At 43.6% G+C, this 25,382-nt stretch overlaps 3 protein-coding genes across 5 annotated transcripts in view; 1 reads left to right on the top strand and 2 right to left on the bottom strand.

The window, feature by feature from the left end:
• pkp3a (plakophilin 3a) overlaps positions 1–10,009 on the top strand; it is a 12,819-nt gene extending 2,810 nt beyond the window's left edge. For both annotated transcript variants that reach the window (XM_062462565.1, XM_062462563.1), the window contains 12 exons: positions 1,220–1,311; positions 2,023–2,825; positions 3,334–3,457; positions 3,845–4,049; positions 5,192–5,366; positions 5,537–5,654; positions 5,778–5,942; positions 6,058–6,240; positions 6,819–6,972; positions 7,399–7,594; positions 7,807–7,894; positions 8,816–10,009. In XM_062462565.1, coding sequence (XP_062318549.1) covers positions 1,220–1,311; positions 2,023–2,825; positions 3,334–3,457; positions 3,845–4,049; positions 5,192–5,366; positions 5,537–5,654; positions 5,778–5,942; positions 6,058–6,240; positions 6,819–6,972; positions 7,399–7,594; positions 7,807–7,894; positions 8,816–8,857 — 2,345 coding nt within the window. In that variant the 3' untranslated portion in view covers positions 8,858–10,009. The remainder of the gene's footprint in view (positions 1–1,219; positions 1,312–2,022; positions 2,826–3,333; positions 3,458–3,844; positions 4,050–5,191; positions 5,367–5,536; positions 5,655–5,777; positions 5,943–6,057; positions 6,241–6,818; positions 6,973–7,398; positions 7,595–7,806; positions 7,895–8,815) is intronic.
• Positions 10,010–10,164: 155 nt separating this feature from the next.
• sigirr (single immunoglobulin and toll-interleukin 1 receptor (TIR) domain) lies at positions 10,165–14,791 on the bottom strand. Its single transcript, XM_062462606.1, has 9 exons — positions 14,609–14,791; positions 13,148–13,352; positions 12,896–13,023; positions 12,592–12,732; positions 12,338–12,481; positions 12,140–12,242; positions 11,821–11,971; positions 11,013–11,190; positions 10,165–10,910 (listed from the first exon to the last, which is right to left on the bottom strand). Exons 1-9 carry the CDS (start codon positions 14,694–14,696, stop codon positions 10,738–10,740), a joined length of 1,311 nt encoding a protein of 436 aa, XP_062318590.1. The 5' UTR covers positions 14,697–14,791; the 3' UTR covers positions 10,165–10,737.
• Positions 14,792–15,093: 302 nt separating this feature from the next.
• LOC134021574 (anoctamin-9) lies at positions 15,094–23,691 on the bottom strand. Of its 2 annotated transcripts, XR_009930522.1 has the most exons (25): positions 23,483–23,691; positions 22,006–22,080; positions 21,644–21,766; positions 21,392–21,531; positions 20,772–20,821; positions 20,453–20,511; positions 19,997–20,076; positions 19,443–19,577; positions 19,256–19,349; positions 19,090–19,150; positions 18,889–18,971; positions 18,690–18,794; positions 18,116–18,280; positions 17,984–18,020; positions 17,746–17,857; positions 17,568–17,625; positions 17,352–17,449; positions 17,064–17,257; positions 16,799–16,951; positions 16,554–16,701; positions 16,133–16,255; positions 15,864–15,957; positions 15,634–15,746; positions 15,337–15,550; positions 15,094–15,264 (listed from the first exon to the last, which is right to left on the bottom strand). XR_009930522.1 is itself a non-coding variant. In XM_062462571.1 (24 exons), exons 1-24 carry the CDS (start codon positions 23,501–23,503, stop codon positions 15,526–15,528), a joined length of 2,346 nt encoding a protein of 781 aa, XP_062318555.1. In that variant the 5' UTR covers positions 23,504–23,691; the 3' UTR covers positions 15,094–15,525. The 2 variants fall into 2 exon arrangements, 1 of the variants encoding a protein (XP_062318555.1); XM_062462571.1 differs by having other exon boundaries at positions 15,094–15,550.
• Positions 23,692–25,382: the final 1,691 nt, after the last annotated feature.

Genomic DNA, 25,382 nt, shown 5'->3' on the forward strand with positions numbered 1-25,382 from the left:
ACAACCCTGGCCTCTCCCTTTCATTTCTCACAAATAATTACATTCTCACTGAACGAAGGACTTGCAGAAACATGAAAGATTTGACATGTGATCAGATGATTTATTTCGTAGTGCTTATTTCGTCCCCACATGTTGCCTTTGTCAGGATGTTGCATACAAATATCTGAGTTATAGTCATTCAAATTATTTTAGGCTTCCATAAGAAGTCATGCTCTCTATCGCTCCCCATAAACAGTGTACACAAGCCTCAGGCTTTCAGATAGTGTTTAACAGTAGGTTATTTGTACACATGGAAAATGACATCTATAACAACTGACGTTTTGCCTCTGAATATGACATTGTATTGAGACAAGAGAGTCCTGATTTTGAGTGACCAACAGTGTCAGTGAGCCGGTTGTCTTCTGCTCCTGATATGAAGTGTCTTCATGCCACACAGCTCTCCTATCAAGAGCCCAGGGATTGTTGCTGTCAATGCTGTTCTAATGGAGCGAGTCTGACACTGTGTAGCCAGAGTGTAGGACCGGTGCAAGTACAGTATATACATTTAGATTTAGTCATTTAGCAGACGCTCTTATCCAGAGCGACTTACAGTAAGTACAGGGTCATTCCCCCGAGGCAAGTAGGGTGAAGTGCCTTGCCCCAGGACACAATGTCATTTTGCACGGGCGGGAATCAAACCGGTAACCTTCTGATTACTAGCCCGATTCCCTAACCACTCAGCCACCTGACTCCCCATATAAAGCACACACTCCTAGCATTGGGTGACCCAGTGAGGTCATGCAGTTCAGCAGATCAGGTGTTGAATGTCTGGCTGTGAGGGAATTGTATATGTTACTGCATTCCATGAAAATATTTTATAGGCTAGTGTACTATGGTCTCAGTGGCTGACAGTGAGGTGACACACTTTATGGGACTTGTGATTAAGTCAACCTTTTCTGCTTTACAGCCATTTCAGGTCATTAAGTTTGTTCCTGAAGTGTAACTCCCAAATGTCCTTTTGAAACCACTTAGTCTTTCCAAACATCATTATGATAAAGGATATGATCCAGCTAGAATCATTCAATCAGTAGGTTTTATAGAAATCTATAAACTTGAGAGAAACTATTCGCAGAGGGTTCCTCTACTTAAATAGCCAATTGTACTGTCTTAGCTTCATAATCTGTCATATCACTAGTAAATGCGTTTATTTCAAACAATATCTATATATCTTTATTTCTAGAATATGGTGTTTCTTCAGCTATGAAGTACTCGACCTACAGCCCAGGGTTCAGCTCCAAGTCCTATGTGTATGCACCCTCCAGGCCAGTCATGGTGAGTAAAACAGACCCACATCTCAAAGCAAAACAACCACCCGTGTTCAAACCCGTCTGCTTGCATGAATCTGTCCTTTCATGAACAACTAATACATCACTGTCGTTCTGTTGGTTTCACACAGCCTAGTCAGCCTCTCTGGGGTCTACTAGTGTGGTATTTTACACTCTCCTACTAGCCAGTTCTGGGCCTTAAGTCCTCCCTCTAGATTCCATCCTATTTCCAGTAGCACCGGAGAACATTGTAATGCTATTACACTGTAGCTAATCACAGACTATTCCAACGAGATGTCTTGACTCATCAAGCCTCACAAAACAGTAGACTGACACTCTTCATTTTAAATGTGATTCACCACTTTCTGTCGAACGTAAACCCACAATTGAGCAAACCTTGTCATCGTAAGTGAAAGACTTTTACGTCACTTACGTCAATATAGTCTACGGCATTCCACCACTCCCTTATTGCGATGACTCATGCTGGTCGTGTTCTACCTTGTGGGAGTCAGGTGGCTAAGCGGTTAGGGAAGCGGGCTAGTAATCTGAAGGTTGCCAGTTCGATTCCCCGGCTGTGCCAAATGACGTTGTGTCCTTGGGCAAGGCACTTCACCCTACTTGCCTCGGGGAGAATGTCCCTGTACTTAATGTAAGTCGCTCTGGATAATGACTAAATGTTAATGTAAATGTGTTGACTCTTGCTTTTCCATTCACCCAGGCTCCCCGAATGTCCCAGACATCTCATGGTGGCTTCTCTACACGCTCGGCTGTAGACATGGGCCAGTTCCAGAGGATGAGCATGGGTGGAGGAGGTGGAGGAGGAGGAGGTGGGGGCGGTAGTGTGTACCACCATGAAGACATACGTCTAGGAGGCTACCAGGGAACCAGGCAGCAGGTGGTCCCCATGACCCGCACCCTCAGCAGACCTGATCTGGAGACCATATCTCTGCGCTCCCTGCGGCTGCACACCCTTCCTCAGCAGCCCTCCCCAGTGGCGGCCTGGATGGCCCAGGACGGCAGTGAGGGCAGCCTGATCTCCGACCGTGACGCCACCTTCGTCCGCCAGCCAAACTACAGCTCCGTCAACAGCTACTCCAGCTCCCAGATGAGGCAAGGTGGGGGCTCAGTGAGTGGGACCCTGGCCCGCGGTGGAGGCATGGCTGCAGGGGAGGGGGAGATGATGGTCCAGACTCACTCCTTCAAGGGTCCAGCCTACCGCACCATCAGCCGGATTAACAACAGGAACAACCGCATGAGCATGGGCTCCATGTCCGGGGGCTCCATGTCCGGGGGCTCCATGTCCGGGGGCTCCGCCATGCAGCACCAGATGTCCACCGTGGGCAGCGCCTACGGAGGGGAGGAGTTCATCATGCCCTCCGTTTCCCAGGGAAACATTATGATCATGCAGCAGCGACCGACCATGTCCCGCGCCATGTCGCTTAAGAGTGTCCACAGCGTGGGCAAGGGCATGGATGTCGTGGACGGGATGGACTTCACTGGTAGCATGAGTCACCTCAACGGGTAAGACACGACCATGGTCATCCCCACTGTCTCAAAGCTCCATCTGTGCTAGAAACACACAGCACTGTCGTGTTAAATTGACAGATTTCCGGAGGGTGAAATCATCAAATGACACAGTATGGCTAACACTTCCCCTTGACAGTTGAGTGAACAGACTGAAATTCAATAGGAACAGGGAGGTTTCAGTGAGAGAGTGTGTGATGAACATTTCACATGAGCTGTATTTTGATGGGTCTCCAAAGTGGAAGGACTGGTTTGGGTGTGTCACTAGGGCAGTTTCAGGCTTCATATTTTGCTCAACAACCTGAGGTTAGGAAGACCACAGTGTGATGAAAGTAATACAAACACACACACCATACATTACACTCGTAAATCATTACATTCTTCCGGTTGTTGACGTGAGTCAACAACTCACGTCTTGAGTCACGTCTGCAGTCTTGAGTCTTGGCATACACTTGTTAGCCAATGAAGTAATTTTAGGGTTTCGGGGTCTCTTTTTACTGAACAGAATCCAGAACCTGGACATGCCCACAGCCATCAGGTACCTGACTGACCCTGAAGCTAACATGCAGGTCCTGGGTGCAGCCTACATCCAGCACGAGTGTTACAACAACAGCGATGCCAAGAATGAGGTAAAAGGATCGACTGACTGCCATCTTGGTCTTCTTTGTCTGATCTTAAAAAAAAAAAAAAAGAAATCTACTGTGTGTCCACAAATAAGCGTACATCATTATAATAATCAACAGTTGAACACAAACTGTCTGTGTTTGTCCCCCTCTTCGACTTCAACTCTTTCTTAAGTTAATTACTATTAAACTTGTACTATATGCCATTCATGCTAAGCAGTCAACCATTACTATAGCACAAACACAGCAAGAATACTAGGATGCTACCATATATTAGGTTCAAGCTCATATGGGCTATAGGGCTACTGGTACTGTACATTTTCCCAAGTGGGGGGGGGGGGGAACTGCACAGAGTTTTAACTTCAGACAACTCTCCCTCTCTCCCTCGCCCAGGTGCGCCGCTGCAAGGGGATCCCTGAGTTGGTGAGGCTCTTCAACAGCAACAGCGAAGAGGTGCAGCGCTACGCCACTGGGGCCATGCGCAACCTCATCTATGAAAACATGGACAACAAAGTGGCCCTGATCGAGGAGGACGGGATCCCAAGCCTCATCGAAGCCCTGAAGGAGCATGATGACGAGCTCCGCAAAAACATCACTGGTAGGATGACATTTGCATTTAGTCATTTAGCAGACGCTCTTATCCAGAGCGACTTGCAGTAAGTACAGGGACATTCCCCCCCGAGGCAAGTAGGGTGAAGTGCCTTGCCCAAGGACACAACGTAATTTTGCAAGGCCAGGAATCGAACCGGCAACCTTCTGATTAATAGCCCGATTCCCTAACCGCTCAGCCATCGGACCCCCATAACGAGGTTTACCTGTGTAGTAGCTCTGTTCCGTCAGCATAACCTGTGGTTGCAGCAAATTATTATTATTATTGGGCTTTTTGGATTTTGAAATTCCATTGTGATGAATTGTTCTTGTTATGTTACGAGGTGTAGTTATATAATATACCCATTATTTAAAGAAATTTGACATTTTATATGGAACCAAAAGCACATTTTCTTTGGTTTGTTGTTAATGAATAATTACAACTACCATATCAAGAAAGTTTTGCTACTGAAGAATTATGAAATGTAAATCTGTGACCACTTCATTGCGACATCCTTTTAGCAAATTAGCAATATTTCTGAATAAAAAGATAAGAAAAAATAAAATATATATAAAACCTAAAAGTCATAAAACCTTCAATCTTAAAAGTTTTACAATGACGAACAGGTCAGCCTGATCCAGAACAGGAGGGAAAGTGTACTTATGTTGGTGCTTATACGTGTGCTGTCAGGAGTGGGTGCGGGAACACAGTCCTTTGACCTGGGTTGGGTGTGTTTGTGAGTGTACATAGTAGGAGGAGCCCTCGGTTGTCAAGGTGTGATAGGAGAGATGGTACGGGATTTGTCTAGGCCTGCAGAGCCTGCAGTGCCACTCCCTCTATGAATCAGGGCCCTGTCACCATTTTAGCAGACTGGAGGAATAAGAGGTTTGTCTCGATATCCAGACATGTCATGTCTGTTGTATCGGGGGAGAAGCTCCACACAGCTGTTTTGACTGCATACTGATTTACATGACTTTTTCCGTGGCATTAGTCATAGGTCATTGGTCACACAGAACACCTCATGTCGGCATATACAAAAAGAGAGATTTTCTTTCAGTTACAACCAGGAAGACATTTGAATACAAACGAATCCTGGTTCTTGTCTGAGGTAAAACAAAATGCATCTCATTGACAGTCGGTTGTCTGTGCAGGGATCCTGTGGAACCTGTCCTCCAAAGACAACCTGAAGGAGAAACTGGCCAAAGAGTCCCTCCCTGAGCTGACAGACAAGATCCTCATCCCCCTATCAGGAAGCGGAGACGCAGAGAGCATCCAACAGACCCCCTCCGAAACCGACATCTTCTACAACACCACTGGATGCCTCAGGTACCACACAGGCAGTACCACAAACACATACACACACACACACACACCATTCTGTTCGGTGTTTTCCACATTCCACAGGTCTGTCCTATTCTTGAGGTACTGTAAATTAGCTTACGTAACTATGAGTTATGTTCATTCTCTGGCTTGTTCGTGTGCCCTGCTGACCCCAGGAACCTGAGTTCGGTGAACGAGAAAACTCGGCAGCTGATGAGGGAAACTAATGGGTTGGTGGACGCCCTGGTGTCCTACATCCAGAGCTCCTTGGAGTGCCAAAAAGTTGAAGATAAGGTGAGGCGGAGCACAATGGACTGTCTCGAACCTGACTAAACCTTTACTAACCCGAACTCCCCCCCCAAAAATGTTTGTTTTGATTTTGAACTCTCACCACTGTGTGTGTCTGTGTGTCTTCAGGGAGTTGAGAATGCTGTGTGTGTCTTGAGGAACCTCTCCTACCAGCTGTACAGTGAGATGCCTCCCTCCGCCATGTTGCGCCTAGAGGGACCGTCTAGGGCTCAGAGCTCCTCCAAAGGCGAGGCCATCGGCTGCTTCACCCCTCAGGGCAAAAAAGCCAAAAACGTACGTCTCTAGTAGATCCAGTCCAGCTGCCACTCAACCCACACCCCCTGACGAACCCCTGGATCCTCTCATTTGTAGTTTGAAGTGACTCCATACCCTGTCTCTCTTCTTACAGAGAAACAACCAGGACCTGTCCACGTTCACCGAGGTGGCCCGGGTGCCAAAGGGGCTGGAGTGGCTGTGGCACCCCCAGGTGGTAGGTCTGTACAACCGCGTGCTGCAACACTGTGAGATCAACACGACGACCCGCGAGGCTGCCGCTGGGGCCCTGCAGAACGTCACAGCAGGAGACAAGCGGGTGAGCGGACACACACACACACACACACACACACACACAAGCATACTCAGCGCCTCCAAGATCAGAACACTCCTCTGTTGAGTTACTGCCCGTTGCTCTCTAAGGCTGTGTTTCAGTGTTCACAGATCAGAGGAGAGTAGAGTAGCACTATTGATCGCAGCTAGGAAATCACACTGTTACAGCAGTAGGTAGATAGGTAGATATGTAACACTATCCAGGAGGTCAGAAGGATACAAAATATATGAATGACCAAATAAGTATAGAATATGCATTTACATGTAGTCATTTAGCAGACGCTCTTATCCAGAGCGACTTACAGTAAGTACAGGGACATACCCCCCGAGGCAAGTAGGGTGAAGTGCCTTGCCCAAGGACACAACGTCATATGGCACGGACGGGAATCGAACTGGCAACCTTCTGATTACTAGCCCGCTTCCCTAACCGCTCAGCCACCTGACTCCCTATTTACAATATATAGTATAAAGTATTGCGGATACAGTGAATAATCCTGCTCTGTCTCTCCCATTCCTCCCTTTTCCCCCTTTCCTGCTTTCCTGTTCCTCCCCTCCCTCCCCCAGTGGGCGTCAGTGCTGAGCCGTGTGGCCCTGGAGCAGGAGAGGATGCTGCCGCTGGTGCTGGACCTCCTACGGACCAACAACGACCTGGAGCTGCGATCTCTCACTGGCTTCCTCCGGAACCTGTCCCGCCATGCCAAGGACAAGAATGACGTTGGTCAGTGTCCTCAGTCACTCTCTTTATCATCGACATCAGTCGCAAGATCTCTCACTGGGATCTCTCACTGGGATCTCTCATTGGGAGTCAGGTGGCTGAGCGGTTAGGGAATCGGGCTAGTAATCTGAAGGTTGCCAGTTCGATTCCCGGCCGTGCCAAATTACGTTGTGTCCTTGGGCAAGGCACTTCACCCTACTTGCCTCGGGGGGAATGTCCCTGTACTTACTGTAAGTCGCTCTGGATAAGAGTGTCTGCTAAATGACTAAATGTAAATGTAAGATAATCCACTTCCAATCATCTCCCTGAGAGCCATAGAGTACAACTGCGAGTCTCACATTTGTAGACGACTAACAAAGAAACAGGGAAAACTTGTCTCTCTTGTCTAGAAAAGAACAGAACCTTTGACTCAAATGTTTGTGCCCTCAGCTACTAAGGTGGTGAACAATTTGGTGTCCAAGTTGCCTAGCGATGGTCGTCAGACTTTGCCGTCCAGCGAAGTGGTTGTCAACATCTGTGGCACCCTGAACAACCTGGTGACTAGCAGCTCTGTTGCCGCTAGAGATGTCACCTTTTTTGATGGACTGCAGAAACTCGTGGCAATCAAGAACTCCCATGACAGCAGGTATGGAGTGAGGAAGGAATGCAATTGTGTTAATTTGCAGCTATATGCATACACATACACAAATATACAAAGTGAACCAAAAACATCATAGTTCTTCACAAATGAGAGACCTCCTAGATCATGTGGTTGAACACTGAATTTCCCTCGGATTTGCATGCCCTCGCTTCCCAAGGACAGACGCTCATTGTTAACTTGCCTCTGTTGTTTTCCAGTCCTGGGAAATTGAAAGCTGCCAAGGCAGCCTCTACTGTCCTCTCCAACATGTTTCAGTACAAGAAGCTACACAAAGACTACAAACAGGTCAGTGACCAGAACGCGACCGTGTGGCCATTTTGTTACACCGATTCACTGTGAAAGTTTTACTCTCACTTTGAGGCTACTGACGATGTTTTAACAACACGTTCCGGGAAAGGGGTTCATTGAGGTCTTTCTGGGAGATGATAGTCAATGTTTTGGATCTGCTTCTGCAGCATGTTGTATTTATAAAATGAACTTACAGCAGGTGTTGGGAACATGTATTAATAATGACGCCTGAGGATATTCCCTGTAGAATTTCTGTGTTCTAACTGCTCCACATTCAAGTGTATCATGTTCCTGTTCTACCAGATCCCTGCCCGTAGATAAGCAGACACACACAAACACACACACAAAGAAATTATGACGTTTTGGGATTGATCTTCATCAGTTTGAGATTTCACTTGAATCCTTTTACAGAAATCCCCACATTCAGTCATCTACACCTCTTTCAAATCTTTGTCTCTCTTTCTCAGTGTGAGATAGGGACACATTCCATACCCTGTATTACCCAGAACAGGGTGATTCATGTTCAGCATTTGAGATTCGTAACAGTTTTCACTCGTGTTGTGTTTATAATCACTCAGACACACCTAGTAGGGAGGGGTCTGGCAGGAGATCGGAGCATGCCACTCCCAGCCCTGTGGCTTTTATCTGACTTCCTGATCAGCATGTCCCAACAACTCAGTACTTCTTTGTTCACTTAGTCTGCAAGCTAGATGGAGTTTACTTCTAAAAGGTTGAACAGCCTGGGTCAAATCTGGATGAATAATGAAGCTAGTCTCAAAGGTCATTGTGATATTCAAACGAATAACAAGAGAATGACAGGTGTTGTTAGTGCCTCCCAGGATCAAACCCTACATTGATGTGGCGTTCATTTATCCATAAACAACGCTGACACTTGGTTTTCTCATTTGTCTCTTGCAGAAAGGCTTCACACGAAACGACTTTGCAGACTTGACAATCTAAAGAAGAACAATACGTGCAAGGTCTTTGGGATCGGTATACCTAATAAACAGTGTGGTGATTTTAAGTCATGCACAACAGTGGAAGACCCCGTGGGCTCTTCCCATGCACTTGGAATGAAAGGACTTAACACTAACAGTGCAATGCAAGTCACAATAAGATGGACCTTGTGTGGGTGTCCTCTAATGGACTTCTACTTTGAATTCACAAGCCCCTTAATGCCCATTTTAGCCTGTATAATTGCTTTATGTTCAAAGTAATCAGGGATTTGCTTCTCATCGTAACATGTATATGGATGTAAGTCATGTGACCAGTTTTGCATGCCTCCTTCTGTTTCATACACCCAGTTAGAATATGGTACCGATCCTAGGTTGGGCTGTTTATGGTGCTGATAAGGCTTGAGACTTTGGCCCCTGTTGTGTGGCTTTACACAGCATCAGTAGCCCATCAGTAAGGGACCTGGGTGATTAGCTATCAGGCTTGAGGAAACAGTAAGAAAGACTCTGTTATGAGTTTGTCTCTGTTAATTAAAAACATATTCTCTAGTATCTAATCTAAATGGTGCATTCTTAATTTTTTGGATAATCACTGCTTTTTAGATGCTCTCGATTATATATCTATTATTTTTTTCTGTGTTATATTTTTGGTAGGTTTAAGTTGTCTGGAGAACACTGAGGTATAATTCCAGTTGAATGTTATAATTGTATGTTTTCATAGATGTTTGTATGCCCAAAACTACTGATGTGTGTGTACCTGTATAAACATACAAATTATGGAGTAATAATTAATAAGGGGTAAAGAGCTGTTTTCCACATTTCTTTTCAAGTATTGGATGGAGTTTATTATTGAATATGGATCCACTTTCAGGGCCTGCTGCAGTACATATTTTGTAGAAATGTTAAACAATTAAATTAGTTACTACAGATGAAAACTATATTAAATGTAATCCAGGCTGATGTTGTAATGTCATACATTAACTTTGGTATTGCAATGCCGTGCCTGAAAATATGCATCCCCTCTGCTCCTAAAGTCATGACACATATGTCTATGACGTATGTGTGCCTGTGGATGGAATTATTTGGATGTACTTTTCATTAGGTAACTGCCGATGTGTAAAATGCGTACGTTTCAATAAACATGCAATGTATGAACATAGACGGGGCCTTAGGCTTTGTAATCCTGTTTGTCCCTCCCTGTTTCTTACCTGCCTCTGCCCAGACAGGATTCCTACAGTCCTTTGCTTGACACACCCTCCTTCCAAGAACAATACAATGTTCACAACAAAGCTATTAGAGACCGTATAAACACCATCTTATCTTTTTTAATCTTCTTTACACAATCGTACACATTCATATCATACTGACAACACAGAGATATATGTAATAGACAAGAATAAGAAACATGTTATTCTATTGATATAATCCATTGTTGAATAAGGCATATTTGCATGAGACATCTGACTCAATTTTGCCCTCTGCTGGAGTAGAAGGTGATCAACTGAGTAAAGTTTGAGCTCTTATGTACAATTTCAACAGGATATTGTGGGAGGATCACAGATGTTTACATCTGAAGATGTCGGAACCATATGAAATCTGATTAGAATTGACCAATTATTAACAATAACAATCAATGGCCTTAACATTAAAGCACTATAGCACTTACAACAATTATGATAAGTGTAAATTTGTGTATGGATTATTGAAATATAAAAACCTAACGTCTAGTAAAAATAACAGAAACGTTCCAATGTCAATAACATTTCAAATACAGTAACATATTTTAACTTGGAAACTGAAAAATATGACACAGCTGGTGAGAGCCCATGTGTGTTCCCCACAGCGCTCTGTGAGTGACGGAGGCTGGAGTATCGAGGGTTGTCCAGGTTACACGTCTTCGTCTGTAACCAGGCGGTAGAAGTCCGTGGGGGCTCCATAGTTACGAGAGCCCAGGTCTGACACGTCGATGTCTGACTGATTAGCTTTAGTCGCTGGTGCAGGAGCAGCGGGGAGAGCGGGTGCTCTGGAAGTGAGCGCCCTGCACACAGGCACGCGCACACCTGCCAGCAAAGCACCGGGTTACACTTCCAGGTAGCAAGTATTATGCAACAATTCTCCGCGTAGGCTACATCACTGTGTCGGCTGGTCATTGGTGATCCTACCTAGGTCACCTGAGGGGTCTGGGTCTGGACGGCAGTCCAGGTAGTCTGGGTTCAGGGTCAGCATGGGGTCCTTGTCGTCCTGGAGCAGGGTCTGGGGGTCTCCAGCGGCGTGACTGTGGAGGACCACGCTGCGGGGCATGGCCAGGGCCAGCTTCTTCCAGAACACTGACGATGGGGTCTGTAATAACACCATACTGTGCATCAAACTCTGCCACAGTTAAAGCTTACTAGTGGGCTTTTGGGTAAGGAGTTCTAGCATAATGCTGTATTCACACAACAAACGCGAAGCGATGATGAGATTACATGTAAAGTCAATGCAAACGCGAATTCGAGTCTATTGCGTCTTTCATTGAACATTTTCAACTCAAGCGAAAAATTCGCGTGACACCGTGTGGCGAAAGTTTATCAGTGTTGAGATTTCACTGACGTTTAAGAAATGGAGGGCAATAGTATCGTAGCTGTTTGTGGGCATCCTCTGCTATACGACACTACTTCGTATTCGTTTATAGTATACATTTCGGACATAGTTGACGACGAGAAATAAGGTTGCCTCCTAGAGATTCGCGCGAATAAACACAAACGAACGCGAAGCGAAAATTGTCTTCATTCGTGCGAATAATTCGCTTCGCGTTTGGTGTAAACACAGCATAAAACAACTTTTGATTTAGGTGCAATATGAAAAAATATAGGCTATTATATGGGCTACTACTATAACTGTACTGTACATCTATCTACATATTTCACCAACAAGTGATGTAATACAACATCTTCAACACTGAATGGAGCTGTTAGGTTTGCTTGGCCTTACAATTGAGTAGTTGCTCCAGTTTAGCACGGTGAGGTGCTTCTCGTGCTCCTTGAGCAGAAACATGATCTCCTTGCTCATGTGTTTGGATTGGCCCTCAAACATAATGACGATGAGCTGCTGGGACAGCTCCAACACATGCAGAAGGCTCTGCCTAAGAAAAACACACATGCCCGATGTAATGTTATGACAACAGTGACCACCTATGGCGTCATGGAAAAATAGGTTTGGGATCCATTGGGTGACACTGTTGCTTTCCAGAATGCATCATAGTCAAGTCAATACATTACTGCGTGGGTCTAACGGGCTGATAAGATCTGACCTGAAGTTGTTGGAGCACCAATCCTGTTCCAGGTAGGGGTGAGAGAGCACTAAGATTAGCCGCCGGCAACGGCTCACATTCATCAACAGTTCTGCGGACGGCTCTGCAGACAAAGATTTTCCCATTTAAGTTCATGCTTTTCAAGTTCCGATTTACGACCATCATTGGCCGCAGCAGATATCTGTGTTCTGTCGTTACCTGAACCAGGCAGGATGTTGTTGTTATTGAGGTGCAGTTTGTGTCCATGCTTATTCTCCAAGTGAGGTTTGAGGATGAAGTTGACAAACTTCCTGTCGTTATTATTGTTTACGTAAGAGATGTAAGCATCATATATCTTTCCATCTGATGAGGTAGACCGAATGTGAATTAAAAAAATGAAAAACATTTCTCAAACATTGTGGAGGTGCAGTTTTCTTCTTTCAGCAAATGAATGTGGCAGAGGGGATCCTCACCATTGATCTCATAGTCCCCATATTTATTCCTGTACCAGAGTTGGATGTTGAGGTGGCATGTGGAGTACAATATAGAGGAGGTGGTGAGGATAAGCAGGAGAATCATGGAAGCTATCAGTGCAGCTGTGTGGCTGGGGCGGTCTACTCACAAGACACACACACACAAACCATGAAAACAATCAGAAAGTCATAAAATATTATTTTCTACTTCTAATCATTTTCAGACTCTGTTCCACATACATGAGGCCTACTGTGGTTGGTGAACACAATATGTACAACACCATGTGAGTTCCTGCCATCTTACTTATATTGTGCAGACTGAAGTCGGTGGAGGCATTTCCCACTCTGCAGGTGTACAGCCCAAAGTCTTCCTCCTCCCTCAACCTCACCACCAGCACACTGTTCAGCATCTGCTGAGTGGGGCTGACGAGCCTGGCACACACGTCCACAAAGATTAACACTGTAGCCCCCTGAATCTCCCCTGTTACGACAGCTACTGAAACAAATCCAGTTCAAGGAGTTTATCTGGATCCGGGCTGAGACTTTCTTAACTCACCATTTGGAGAGATTCCGAGGGTGCAGGCTATGATTTGAAAGAAGGCCGCCATCTTTTCTCCAGGACACGAGAGCGTCACAGGGTTGGTCCTGGGGGTCCCAGGATACGAGGGCGGTACAGTTCAGGAATGCCGTTGAGCCCAGTGTCTCCCGTAGCTGAGATGGCTTCCCACTGGGCTTAAACTCAGGGGCTTTGGTGCACAACTCTGTGAACACAAGACCCAGCTCCCATTATTGACTGCAGTAGCTAAAAACAATACAGGCCTTCATGCTGTCCGCTTGGTCTTGAAAGCTTGAGACAGCCATCTAGTATCTGGAAGGCACGCTGAAACCAAATGCCTTCTTGCAGGTGTGGTGAACACAACCCCCTCACCCCACATGTAACTCATGGCTACCACAAGAAGCACAATTCCTTACTCACAAACACACATCACTAAGATATTATATTTACTAGCATTTGAGACAGCTGTGTTATTTTCTTCTTTAATATAACTTGACTGTTAAAATATGTCTCGCTTGAATCACCTTTGATGGTGAGTCGTACAGTGAAGGAGTCTGACCTGTGGTTCTTAAGGTATAGTTACCCTGGTCCCATTTGCCCAAAAGCTTTGCATGCAGTCAGTAGATACTGTAGTCTCTGTGTACAACAAAAGTGTATTTTTGCTGACAACACACAATATGCAGGTGAATGTTAATGGTGCATGAAGGTTAACTTTTTTATCACCACGTTTTCACTCAGTTTGACAGACAGGACAATTGGGAGCAAATTGGTAAACTACTTGACCGAAAATGCTCAACTGAGCAGTGTATTATGGGCAGTTTAGGAAATAATTCAGAATCCTTACGCAAACACATCTGTCGAGATGGTGGTGTTTTTCACCTCAACTGACTACTCTCTTTAACCAGTTCTTCAAGATGCTCAGTCAAGTATGAAACCTGGAGTTCAACAACTCATCTTCAGTTAATAGGCTAACAAAAAACGTGTTAAGGTAAACAATTCAGGGATGGCAGGTTAACATGCTCCGGCACTGTGACTTTGCATCACATCCGGGTGCGAAGTCCAGAGTGAAGTCACATGGTAACAGACAGTTCACTAAAGTGCCAGATACAGTAATTTCATTTGTAAATCATCATGAGACTGTATGGCTTTGGACCAATTGAGCTTTCGATAACTTTGAACCACTGCAATACGAATACTTAAAGGCAACAATAATGAACTTAAGTTCATGATTCAACACATCTTACATCAACACTTTCGTCTGCTTGCGGATGCACACAGAGACTCAAGAAGGCTAAAATCAGGAGCCGAATCCAACATTATTCCTCCAAAAGTGTATGACAAAATAAGGTCATTAGGCCTACATTAATTAGGCTGTTATGTCTGTGATTTAATTTTTTTATTAACTCGTGAATGAAGTAGGGAATACCTGTTGTACAGAACTGAATTGTAATCTTACATTACCTCCAGCAAAAACCGTGAAGAAACCGGAGCATGCCACTATAAAAGCAGTGAGTATCGATTCCATCGTTCCGTTCTTGACCGTAAACATAGATCCTTTATTGATGTGTTTTATTCATATAGCCTACTATAAAGCAAGCCTGTAACATCGCTGTTCACTTGCTCTACTGCCGAATTGTCTTATGAACTCACCTGTTCTGCATGACTTGTTTGGTGGTTACGTGTGACCACGTGACATTTCCTCACCTGTTTAATGAAACTACGAGGTTTTATTTATTTAGGTTTTATCTATCAGCGATAGGCTAGTCACGATCCAAAAAAAATAATAGGCTATATTTCCCCACGCCATTAGAACAGGCAAGGTTATTCGTCGGCACCTATTAACCATTGAGTGGAATAAAATTACATTTGTATGCCAAAACAGTCTTAAACAGTCTCAAATAGTCATAGCTTTAAATTGAATTTGATGACAAAGTATGACCTTTAGTTGTTTTCTGTACAAAAAAGTTGTATTTTTTATTTTTTTGAATTTCGTCCAGGAAAATTGTGAGGACGATTGGTAATCATCAATGACAATGTCAATAATCTACAAAAGAGGATATAAAAAAAACAAAACACTGCAAGGAAAGTAGTAAAAGGTTGTACCCAGGCCCAAGTAACTCCACACACACACACACACACACACACACACACACACACACACACACACACACACACACACACACACACACACACACACACAATACAAACTGTAACGTCAATAACACTTGCCAAAATGCATTTGGCCAGCACTTCAACATCAGACCATACATTTTAACAAATGCAAGTCGTTGAGGTAATAATATTATTCCTCAGTAGACTCATCAATCTGGGTGTGTAGACACACTGAAGTGCTCTTCCTTCATATAACTCCAAGCTGTCTAAGGTTTTCGTACCTTAGACGACCTGAGGGAAAGGAAATAAAAGTTGCTTGCTCAAATTGTTCAAATAACAAAAGTATTTATGATATTCTCTCTAAAAACCCTTACCGAAGCTCTTCCTTCAGCCTACGGAGTTTGTCATGGAGTCGGTCATTCTTAACTTGCATGGGTGCACTTGGAACAAACCATGCTGCAATGAATTTGCATATGACGACCACATGCTGTCCACAGGCAGGAGAAGGAGAGACCAGGTGGGACATGGAAACAAGAGGTCATTACAAATGCTAGGTCAGGTCAGGAACTAGTCAAGCTTAAGAGTGCCAGAGCTGTGTTCCTACCTCAAATAGTATGACAAAGGCAAACCGCACTGCCAGTATCAGCCAGTACTGTTGAGTGAGGCTGAAGTCCTCATTACTTCTGTAGTCTTTATAACTGTGGACAGAGGAATCTCAGTTTTACACCTTAACGTACTCCTACTGGACTATACCGCCCTAACCATTCTTGCTTTGTGAGAATCGAGTCAAGTCAATTTAATTGATCCCACTAGGGGAATTTTTACTATTTAACTATCTGATTGTTAAGGATATATGCTGAAGCGTGTTTGAACCTGCAGGAGGTGACGTTCACCCCACTGTGAGTCATCATCTGGTTGGGTAAAAATTCACTATGGATGCTCTGGTCATCCACACGTACAATGGACAGAGTGTTGTTGATGTAGCCAGCCATGCAGCTGAGAGAGAGAGAGAGAGAGAGAGAGAGAGTGTTGTTGTTACCACATGTTCCGGACGATACAGACTGTTGTTCCTTATGTTGTTTTTGAATGGTGTTGTTGATGTATGGTTGTCTGTTATTGTGCGTCTTGCTTTGGCAATACGGTTGAAATGACTGTCATGCTAATAAAGCTGAATTGAATTGAGAGAGAGAGAGAGAGAGAGAGAGTCGTTAATCTGCTTTGAGGTAGCACTTCCGTGAGCGACATGTACAGGCCACCATTTTTTGTTGTTGTTGCTGTGTACGAACGAACTCACTCGACACCTGTCACATTGCCACTGGCGCAGGGGCCATAATGATAGCGGTACACCAAACGTGGGATGAAGTCGGATGATACCCCGATGACTAGCCCATTAGCAATGACTGCCAACACACCAATGGCCTCCAAAACACCAGTCCACACACCTAATGAAGCACAGTACACACAATGCATGCATACCATAGTTATTTACAGACACAGTCCCAGACAGACGATGATCACCCAGCCTTTATGGTCCCTCACCAATATCGTTGGTTTTCTTGGGCACCATTCTGCGTTCCAGCCGGACCATTTTAATGGCGTCCAGGCGTATCTCTATGATGTTATTCATAAGAGCAAGAAGGGGAGCCAGGGGAAAAGCCGCCACGAAGATGGTGGTGAAGCTGAACTGGATCACTGTGGATGAAGCGTAAAACTTCATACCGAATGACCTACTTAAGGACTTCTTCCTCGCCCTTCTTTCAACACGCTGACCTTGATTCGTGAGCCAGCCCCATACATTACATACCCATCTCCAGGAACTCGTCGAAAAGGCTAAAGGAGTCAACATCATTGAGACGGTAATTGCTGAGTAAATCCTTTAGCTTGCAGTTGTCACACAGATTTGCCACCTCTTCGGCATTAGAGCCCTCTTTGCGGTAACAATGACCACACCTCCTCTGGAACTTGGTCTTCCTCCTTTTGAACCACCGGCAGAACCAGCTACACTCACGCACACACACACACAGTTACGATGGTCCTGGGTACTTTGTAAACTCATATACACACCTGTAAGACATTTACCATCTCAACTTACGGGCCTGCAAACTCAAAGACATTGCTGACGGTCTGTTTGAGCACCATAATTATGGCCATCTGGATAAATAGGTCAGTGAGACAGCCACTTGGGTGACACTGCATGAAAAGGACACATAGCATGAAAAAGTAATTACTCCTAATTGATTTAGGCAGAAAAAAAACATCTTTGTTTTTAAGTTTTTATGTTAAGTAAAAATCCTGTTTTCATGTTTACTTCTTCCAGTCTCCACTTCCCTGCAATCCGCACATAGCCACCTGGATGTCCATTTATCCTACAAAGAACAAGAACCGTGTTTGTGTTCTAACCCCGATTGCAGTTGATCGAACAGCTAAATGCCCCAGAGACACTGGAGATCTCACCTGCCACCTGACAAACCAACTGGAGACCTCACCTGCCAAGGAAAAATGCAACGTAGAAGAGTGAGGAGAAGTAGGTGAAGAACTGGAAGGTGAACATCTTGACAGTGAAGCTCCTCTCGGTGGCAGCAAAGGACCTTGTTTCCTCTGAGAAAAGTAAAAAATAATAATATTAAGATCACGTCATTCTCCTCTGGCCCACTAGGTGGCCCATGGAACACAACAGTGTAAATGAACAACAAAACCATTTTCAATACAATCAATCCCACAAACCTATTTCACAAAGCTTCAGTGCTACCTTCCTGTTGACCTACCAAAAATAGAGAGAGGGTCAGGCAGGGGAATCAAGAGTAAGAAGGCAATAACATGAACAGAATCATAATAGGTCAAAGGATGTCGCTGTACATGTGTCATGATGCTAATGGTGAAGAAGTGCAACAATGCCCCCAATATCACAGCAGCTGTGTTGGAGTGGTCACGGAGAAATTCAGAGGGGGACTCCACCAGCAGCACAGTAGCCAGCACCCGGAACACCACCAGGGCGTGGGCCAGCCCAAGTATCAGCAGCATCTAGAACAAACACAGCTACTTTCGTGAGCATTCATGTGTAACAGACGTGGTCTTGCTAGCTCCGTCAGAGGCATACGGGCAACTGTCCGCTCCGACCAGGAGTTGAACCTACCACCTCTGGCTTCCCAAGCGCCACCACTACCAACTACGCCAACGAAAAGCTAGCGATTCATTGACGCGGGTGGCCTGTTACATACCCGAGGAGTGAGTTTCACCGATACACACCGGCTACACATGCACCGTCGTATATCATACATAACCTTCATAACAGTATTGAAATGTTGTTTGAAGCTGATTTTCTAAGTAAAAGTTTAAAAAAAAACAGTAGCATGAAAATGCATCTTTCGATTAAGATTAAAAAGGAAAAGATATAGTTTGGATGTCATGAATTTGAAAGGAAAGCGCTCACCATCAAGGTGACCAGGATCAGAACCAAGGTGCTGCGCAGATAGGAATGCTTATATTCTTTGGGCTCACATTCTCCATCATTTACAATCTCCAAGATCAACTCCTCCTGTTAACACGCAGAAACTCATTTTTAAAGAATGCCTCCATGTTGTTTAAATGTGTATTCCCACCACCAGAGACAACCAATCACCACACTGTACCTCCTCCTCGGACCAATCAAACACCTTCCATTCACAGACAAAGGAAGCCCGGTGTCTTTTCCAGAACTCCAAGAACAAAGTGGCTGAAAAACAAGGAAGGTGTTTCCAGGATTTGCATGGCTTGGTGCAAAAACATTGCACATCCACTTCCTGTACACATCCACATCCACTTCCTGTACACATCCACACCACGTGACTCACCCCATATTGCCATGAACATAGCAAACGCAACTGTCCCCTCATTGTCAAATAGAAGGCTTACCTACAGGGAGAGACGTCATCTCAATCAAGCACGGGATGTTTCACAACCCAAAATGAAACGCAAAACCAACAACATCCCATGATTCATCCCTTCCGGGCGAAATACCTTGGCGTAATCGCAAGTGTCAGAGAGCTGCCACACTTTGCATCTCTTGTCACAAAGGGGACACATAACAGCGTCAGACTCACAAACCTCCTTTCTACAACACAAACATCGGGTGGAGCAAATCAGTAGAGCAGGTGTTACACAGTGATACAGCAGAATGACCAGCTACTAGTAGGGGGAGACTTACATGAGTGGAGAGGTGTTGAAAAAGGCCAACCCATAGAGGAACACAATGAGCCCTATGACAGCGGCTGGGATGAGCAGGCATGTGTACCAGCCCAGCCACAGGTAGTACAAGGCTACCTTTTCTCCAAAGTAGTTCCTGACACACGGGCAACAGAATTAACAGTATGGTAATAATGAGAAAAATGTCCACATTGCTGATCCAACTCTGAGCATAACCCTTTGGACAATTTTTTAAAATATATAAAGATTGGGGTATTAAGTTTTACAGCAGTGTTTTGTTGTGATTCTAAACTAACTGCAGGTATTTGGTTGATTGTAACCTAACAAAGTGATTGGTTGTGAGTCTAACCTGACGGCAGTGATTGGTTGTGATTGTAACCTAACAAATTGATTGGCTGTGAGTCTAACCTGACGGCAGTGATTGGTTGTGATTTTAGCCTAACTGCGGTGATTTGTTGTGAGTCTAACCTGACGGCTGTGAGTCTAACCTGACTGCTGTGATTGGTTGTGACTTGTGAGTCTAACCTGACTGCTGTGATTGGTTGTGAGTCTAACCTGACTGCTGTGATTGGTTGCCCCTGGAAGAGAGCACTCCATCGTGCCCAGCTTTTCGTTAGTTCCTTCTGTATCTTTTTCTGAAAGCGAGAAAAAACAATCTAACATCAGTTATTACTCATGTTTTAATGACTCAACAAGGACACTTGGGGGTTTTCCCAGTTAAACTGCTCACAATAAATAAGCATTTCCCACGAACAATGCCAGTGTCTCACTGATGCCAAGTCACTATATTTAGCCCATAGGTGTATCACTGCATACCAAAACAGTCTACGTAACAATGGCAAGCATTTTTGTGGTTCACCCTCATTACTCACCCTCCACCTTTTGAAATGGTTTTGTGACAAAACTACCATGTCTCTGCCAAACGCATTGCATGGCTGTCAGACAACCACCACACAGTATAACTACCCAAGATCAGGAAGACAACTGACACAGAGCACCATATTGGTTTACCTCATGCAAACAGAATTTTGCGTCAAAAACCTTCTTCTTCATAAGACCCCGCAGGTGTTCTGGAGATGGAAGTAAGAGACAGCAGAGATTATTTACATTTAGTCATTTAGCAGACGCTCTTATCCAGAGCGACTTACAGTAAGTACAGGGACATTCCCCCCGAGGCAAGTAGGGTGAAGTGCCTTGCCCAAGGACGCAACGTCATTTGGCACTGCCGGGAATCGAACTGGCAACCTTCAGATTACTAGCCCTACTCCCTAACCGCTCAGCCATCTGACCCCCTTTGGAAGAGTGTGAACGAATGCAAACACATACTCACCTCCTGTGTCAGTGCGGGTGTTATTCAAGATGAAGTGGACAATCCGGATTCTGAAATCAAGAAAAACTAGGTTGGAGCCTTTCCCAAACTGTTCCACATTGCGGCCCACAGCTCAAACATCCGTTCACTTAATTTGGGTTTATCACACATGTTTAACAACACCACGGGAGCCAAACTGTTTGCTTTCACGGAAAAATGTACTTGAGCGCACAAAGAAGACAAAGTGTCCTTCAGCGCCACAGTAACTATTAGGGTTCCGGTCATGATGAATTAAAGGCAAAATGTCATTTTCAAATATGTACAAATTTTATTTTTTATATATACATATCTTTATATTTATAAATGTTTCATATTTGGTTTGGAGGCCCAACTGCATTACAGGTTGGGAATCCTGCTCAATTAAATAATGTGAATGATGGCAAAGGAGGAGCAGACCAGCTTGGCAGTCAGTTAATAGTGATTGTGGAGAAGTATAAAGAAGTAGAAGCAAGTCTGTTCGATCAACCTCACAAGTAGCATCAAGGACATCCAACACAATGCCATGTAAATGTTTCTGAACACAAGAGGTATAAAGTCTACAAACCCAGGAGAAGACACCTGTGCTGTTCCATGTTTCTTACCTGGTGGAGAGTGGTATTGTATCCTGTTGTTCACAACTCCAGTTACATGCATCCGACACCTTTAGCAGATACCTGTACTTATCAAATATCTCTATGGGGGCTTGAATCCCGTAGAAGACTATGTCGTCATCTATGATTTTCTGAATCATGAATACAAAACAATTAAAGATGAAGAATGCTTTAAGTCATTTCGACATGGCATCAGGCAGTTGATCATACTGATAGTGTCGGATGTCAATGAACACAACTCACTGTGATTTTTAAGTTCTTCCTCTTTAGTGCGTCAATGAATGCAACTTGCTTCTTGAATGCCTCATTCTCCTGGTCAGTAATTTTTTTTGCAACTAGGATAAAGTCATATGATGGTGGAGTGTGCTGCAAATGGAAAATACAAAAGCAAAGGGGTCAATACCCATGCATACACAAATGTAGACAACTTGTCTAATGCCTAGGCTAGAATCATTAGGTGCGTTCGACTTCATGCAGCGCCGGCGTCGCCTGCAGCCCGGCTGACTTGAAGCAGCCAATGGGATTCTCAGCTTCACTGCAGCGGCGGCTGTCGGCGCCGCCGGCGCTGCATGAAGTCGAACGCACCTATTCAGTCATGCTCTTACCACAGGTGGAGGTGCACCTGACTCACAGCCATTCTCCTTCACCACTCCAATAAATTCCAACAGCTCAATGCTGGCCTACAAAATCATCAAAATGCAAAATATATAAGTACAGTATACAGATCAACATGAAATGCATGTTCACAACTTATTCTTTATGGCATTACAATCAGACTTAAAATGGACAAACAGTGCTGTACCAGGTTAATTATATTATTTAAATACAAAAAGCCAAGGTCCATGGTCCACCTAAGCCATTCTTAGGTGGGTAGTGTTAACTCAAATAGACGACAACAAAATAATATCAAATATATCTGACTTTACTGGAGCTCTCCGTACACGTGCATCACAGGCATTGTTCACTTCTAAAAACTTCCCGCTCCGAACCGCACATGCGCAGTTATACTTAACAAACTCCCCCTTTTTCTTACGAAAAAAAATAAACAACTCAGTTTCTTATTTTAACTGAACTGTTCACTAAACAAAGAACAACATTTTTTTCAGTCTCTTTGATTTGTTATTGATCTGTAAATGCTGTTGCCTGGGATAGCTTGCACCTACTCATCCTAACTCAGTGAGGACTGTGATTGATCAACAGAATCTTAGATCTGTATGGCGTCAGAATTATGGGCTGGGGCAGGAATCAAATTTAGGATGTCTGGGTGAGAGATTCTTCCCCACTAAACCACAGGGCAGTGCTTGAACCCACATGCAAACAAACAGAACATCAGCGACACTGGAGATTTAAGTGTAAAAATCAAGCAGTAACTCTAAATAGAAATGTGGTCATCCAGGCAGAGTTCAAAAACAAACCCCTTTCAAAAAAACTAAATCTACAGAGCAAGAGACAAGGTTTCAAACCATAGGAAGACTTCAAGACTGAGCAGTAGACACAGAAAAAGGCAGGTCTTAAATACACAAATGGATTGACAACAAGTGGAACAAACTGACAATCAGTAATCAATCAATCAAGTCAATGAATTTTCTAGCACATTTCTGAACATTTTTAACACACCTAGACACACTTAGTCCCAAAGTATGGCACCATCTTGCGTACATTGACAGAGATGATAAGAAAACGAGCTATTGTTTGTTATCTAAAAGTGCTGTTGTGAGTTTGGGCAAATAGTTGTAGGTGGTGGTAGAGCATCCTAAACCCAATGAACTGAGAATATCCATCAGAAGACAATCAGACTAGGGGTTTCATAACTGACTTAAAAAGTATTCTCTGTTTTATTCTGACATCGTTTATTTCGTTATTATTTTGTAATAATTGCTTTGCTTATGCAATTGCATTGCTTAATACATTGTGTAATAATGTAATGTTATTGATCCTGTATCTGATTAAATAATCAGGCAAGCAACATAAATCGTATTAATGAAATTAATGAAAAGTTTTCTTAGACCTAGACTTTACCATAGCAACAGAACTATATACGGTAAGAAGGTGAAGACATTGAAGATGATCGTTGGAGCCTACCTGCCTCCTGTGGCCTGGCATGATGAACAGGTGTTAAATCCAGGTAAGACTTGGTATGGTCTTCAATCACCAAAACTGCACGGGCCCACAAGAAGCCTTTCGGTGTAGTCTACTCAACAAAAGCATCTGTATTCCTGAAAAATACAATACAGCACTTAAACAGGTGAACAACTTCCGTACTTAGCCAGGAAACAAATGTATTTTTGTAGCGATCTCTGCTGTAGTTAAGGAATGTCAAAGCAACTTTACCTGTTAGAAACCTGAGACGTCACGTTTTTTTTTTATTTATTGCTTGCTTCACGCTGTGGTGTGTTCTTGACCTTTGGCAGGTTATGACACACATACAAACCCTCAAACACTAAGTTGTGCTTCGTGAGAAACTTTTCCAGAACCAACTTTAAGATTTTTTCGTGCATATTTTACCGTGAACCCCACTAAGAACGTCGAAGTGATTTTTATTTTCGTTTGTAAGTGACGTTACGCTTGTATTTTACACAAGAAGGCAGCAAAGTACACATTGACTTTTGCCTTCTATGATATTGACCGATCCAGATTAAGTTTTAAGGTACATTTTCAAGAATTAAGCACACTAGCTCAGGGAGCCTTTTTATTCAATCGACTGTGAGAAATCGGAGAAAATAAAGGGATAATACCACATTGTTTATCATTGTACTTCTTTAAGATAAGACTTTAACTCAACAGATACGTAGGACTATGATATCTCTTCTGGTGCCCTTGGAGGCCAGGGTCAATTGTATCTTGCAAAATATTTTTGAGATAGAAATTTCATATTTTGTGTGGGGACATTACATCCCAGTGAATTATAACATTCGAGTTTGTTTAATTTACACTGTTACAATCTTTCTCAACAATGTTGGAAAAACAGGACCGTAGCCAGCCTAGGGAAAGGGGGGGTTCTCCTTTTCAAAAAGTAGATTTTTTTTTCGTTCGAGCTACCCGAACCCGAGCCTGAAAAGTTACCAATGAGTCACACTTAGAATATATTTTTTTTAATTGCTTGTAATAAAAATATTAAAGCAAAATTGGGTAATCTGTTAAAAGTTTATTCTTGAATAAAAATATTTTAAATACCTGAATTTAAATGTAAGATACCAAAGTGTCAGAAGTAATCATATGAGACAATAAAAAAAAAGTTTGATCTTGGGTACACATTTACTATAACATTGTCTTGATGTGTTTTGGGCAGTGGCGAAAATATGCTAAAAATTTTGGGGGGGACAATTATATGACATTTTCTCAAGAGCAATTCCTGAGGGGGACACAAAAATGCCTACATTGTAATAAGTTAAATTTATATTATTAATATTATTTAAATTTCCTTATGTTTACAGTGATTTATTGGGGGGGACAAATCATATTTTTCCCAGGATGGGGATTTCCGCCTATGGTTTTGGGGGATCTTTATAAACATGCATACCAACTCATAACTAACTAACTGAGCATAGGCTATAGCTTACATCTGCCTGTCATTGTGTTCCTCAGCAGATGTGCTTGAGACAACAGAATAATATAAGTGTTGTAGTGACAGAGATATAAATGATCAAGTCAAGTATAAGATACCTGAGTACATTTAAGTACCTTAAAGTATTTCTACTTTGTTAGGCCTACTTTACACTATTGCCTATTGCAATTAACCTCAATCTCCCCTTTAGAGGAAAACTGGTAAAATGGAGACCACCCATGCCCTGTTATTTATGAAGACATAGGCGTCACCATTAATTCAGGAAACATAGGTTTCTAGAACACACCCAAAACTCCCACACGTCAAAGAGAATATATGATGCTGAATGAAAAGTGGTTGGGCAAATAAGCAGCTTCATTTCTGCACATTGCCACACCCCACATGTAGGGATAGCATAATTACATGGGCAAGGGACTT

The sequence above is a fragment of the Osmerus eperlanus genome, chromosome 5 (genome assembly GCF_963692335.1).
Source record: "Osmerus eperlanus chromosome 5, fOsmEpe2.1, whole genome shotgun sequence".
In the NCBI taxonomy this organism is placed as follows: domain Eukaryota; kingdom Metazoa; phylum Chordata; class Actinopteri; order Osmeriformes; family Osmeridae; genus Osmerus; species Osmerus eperlanus.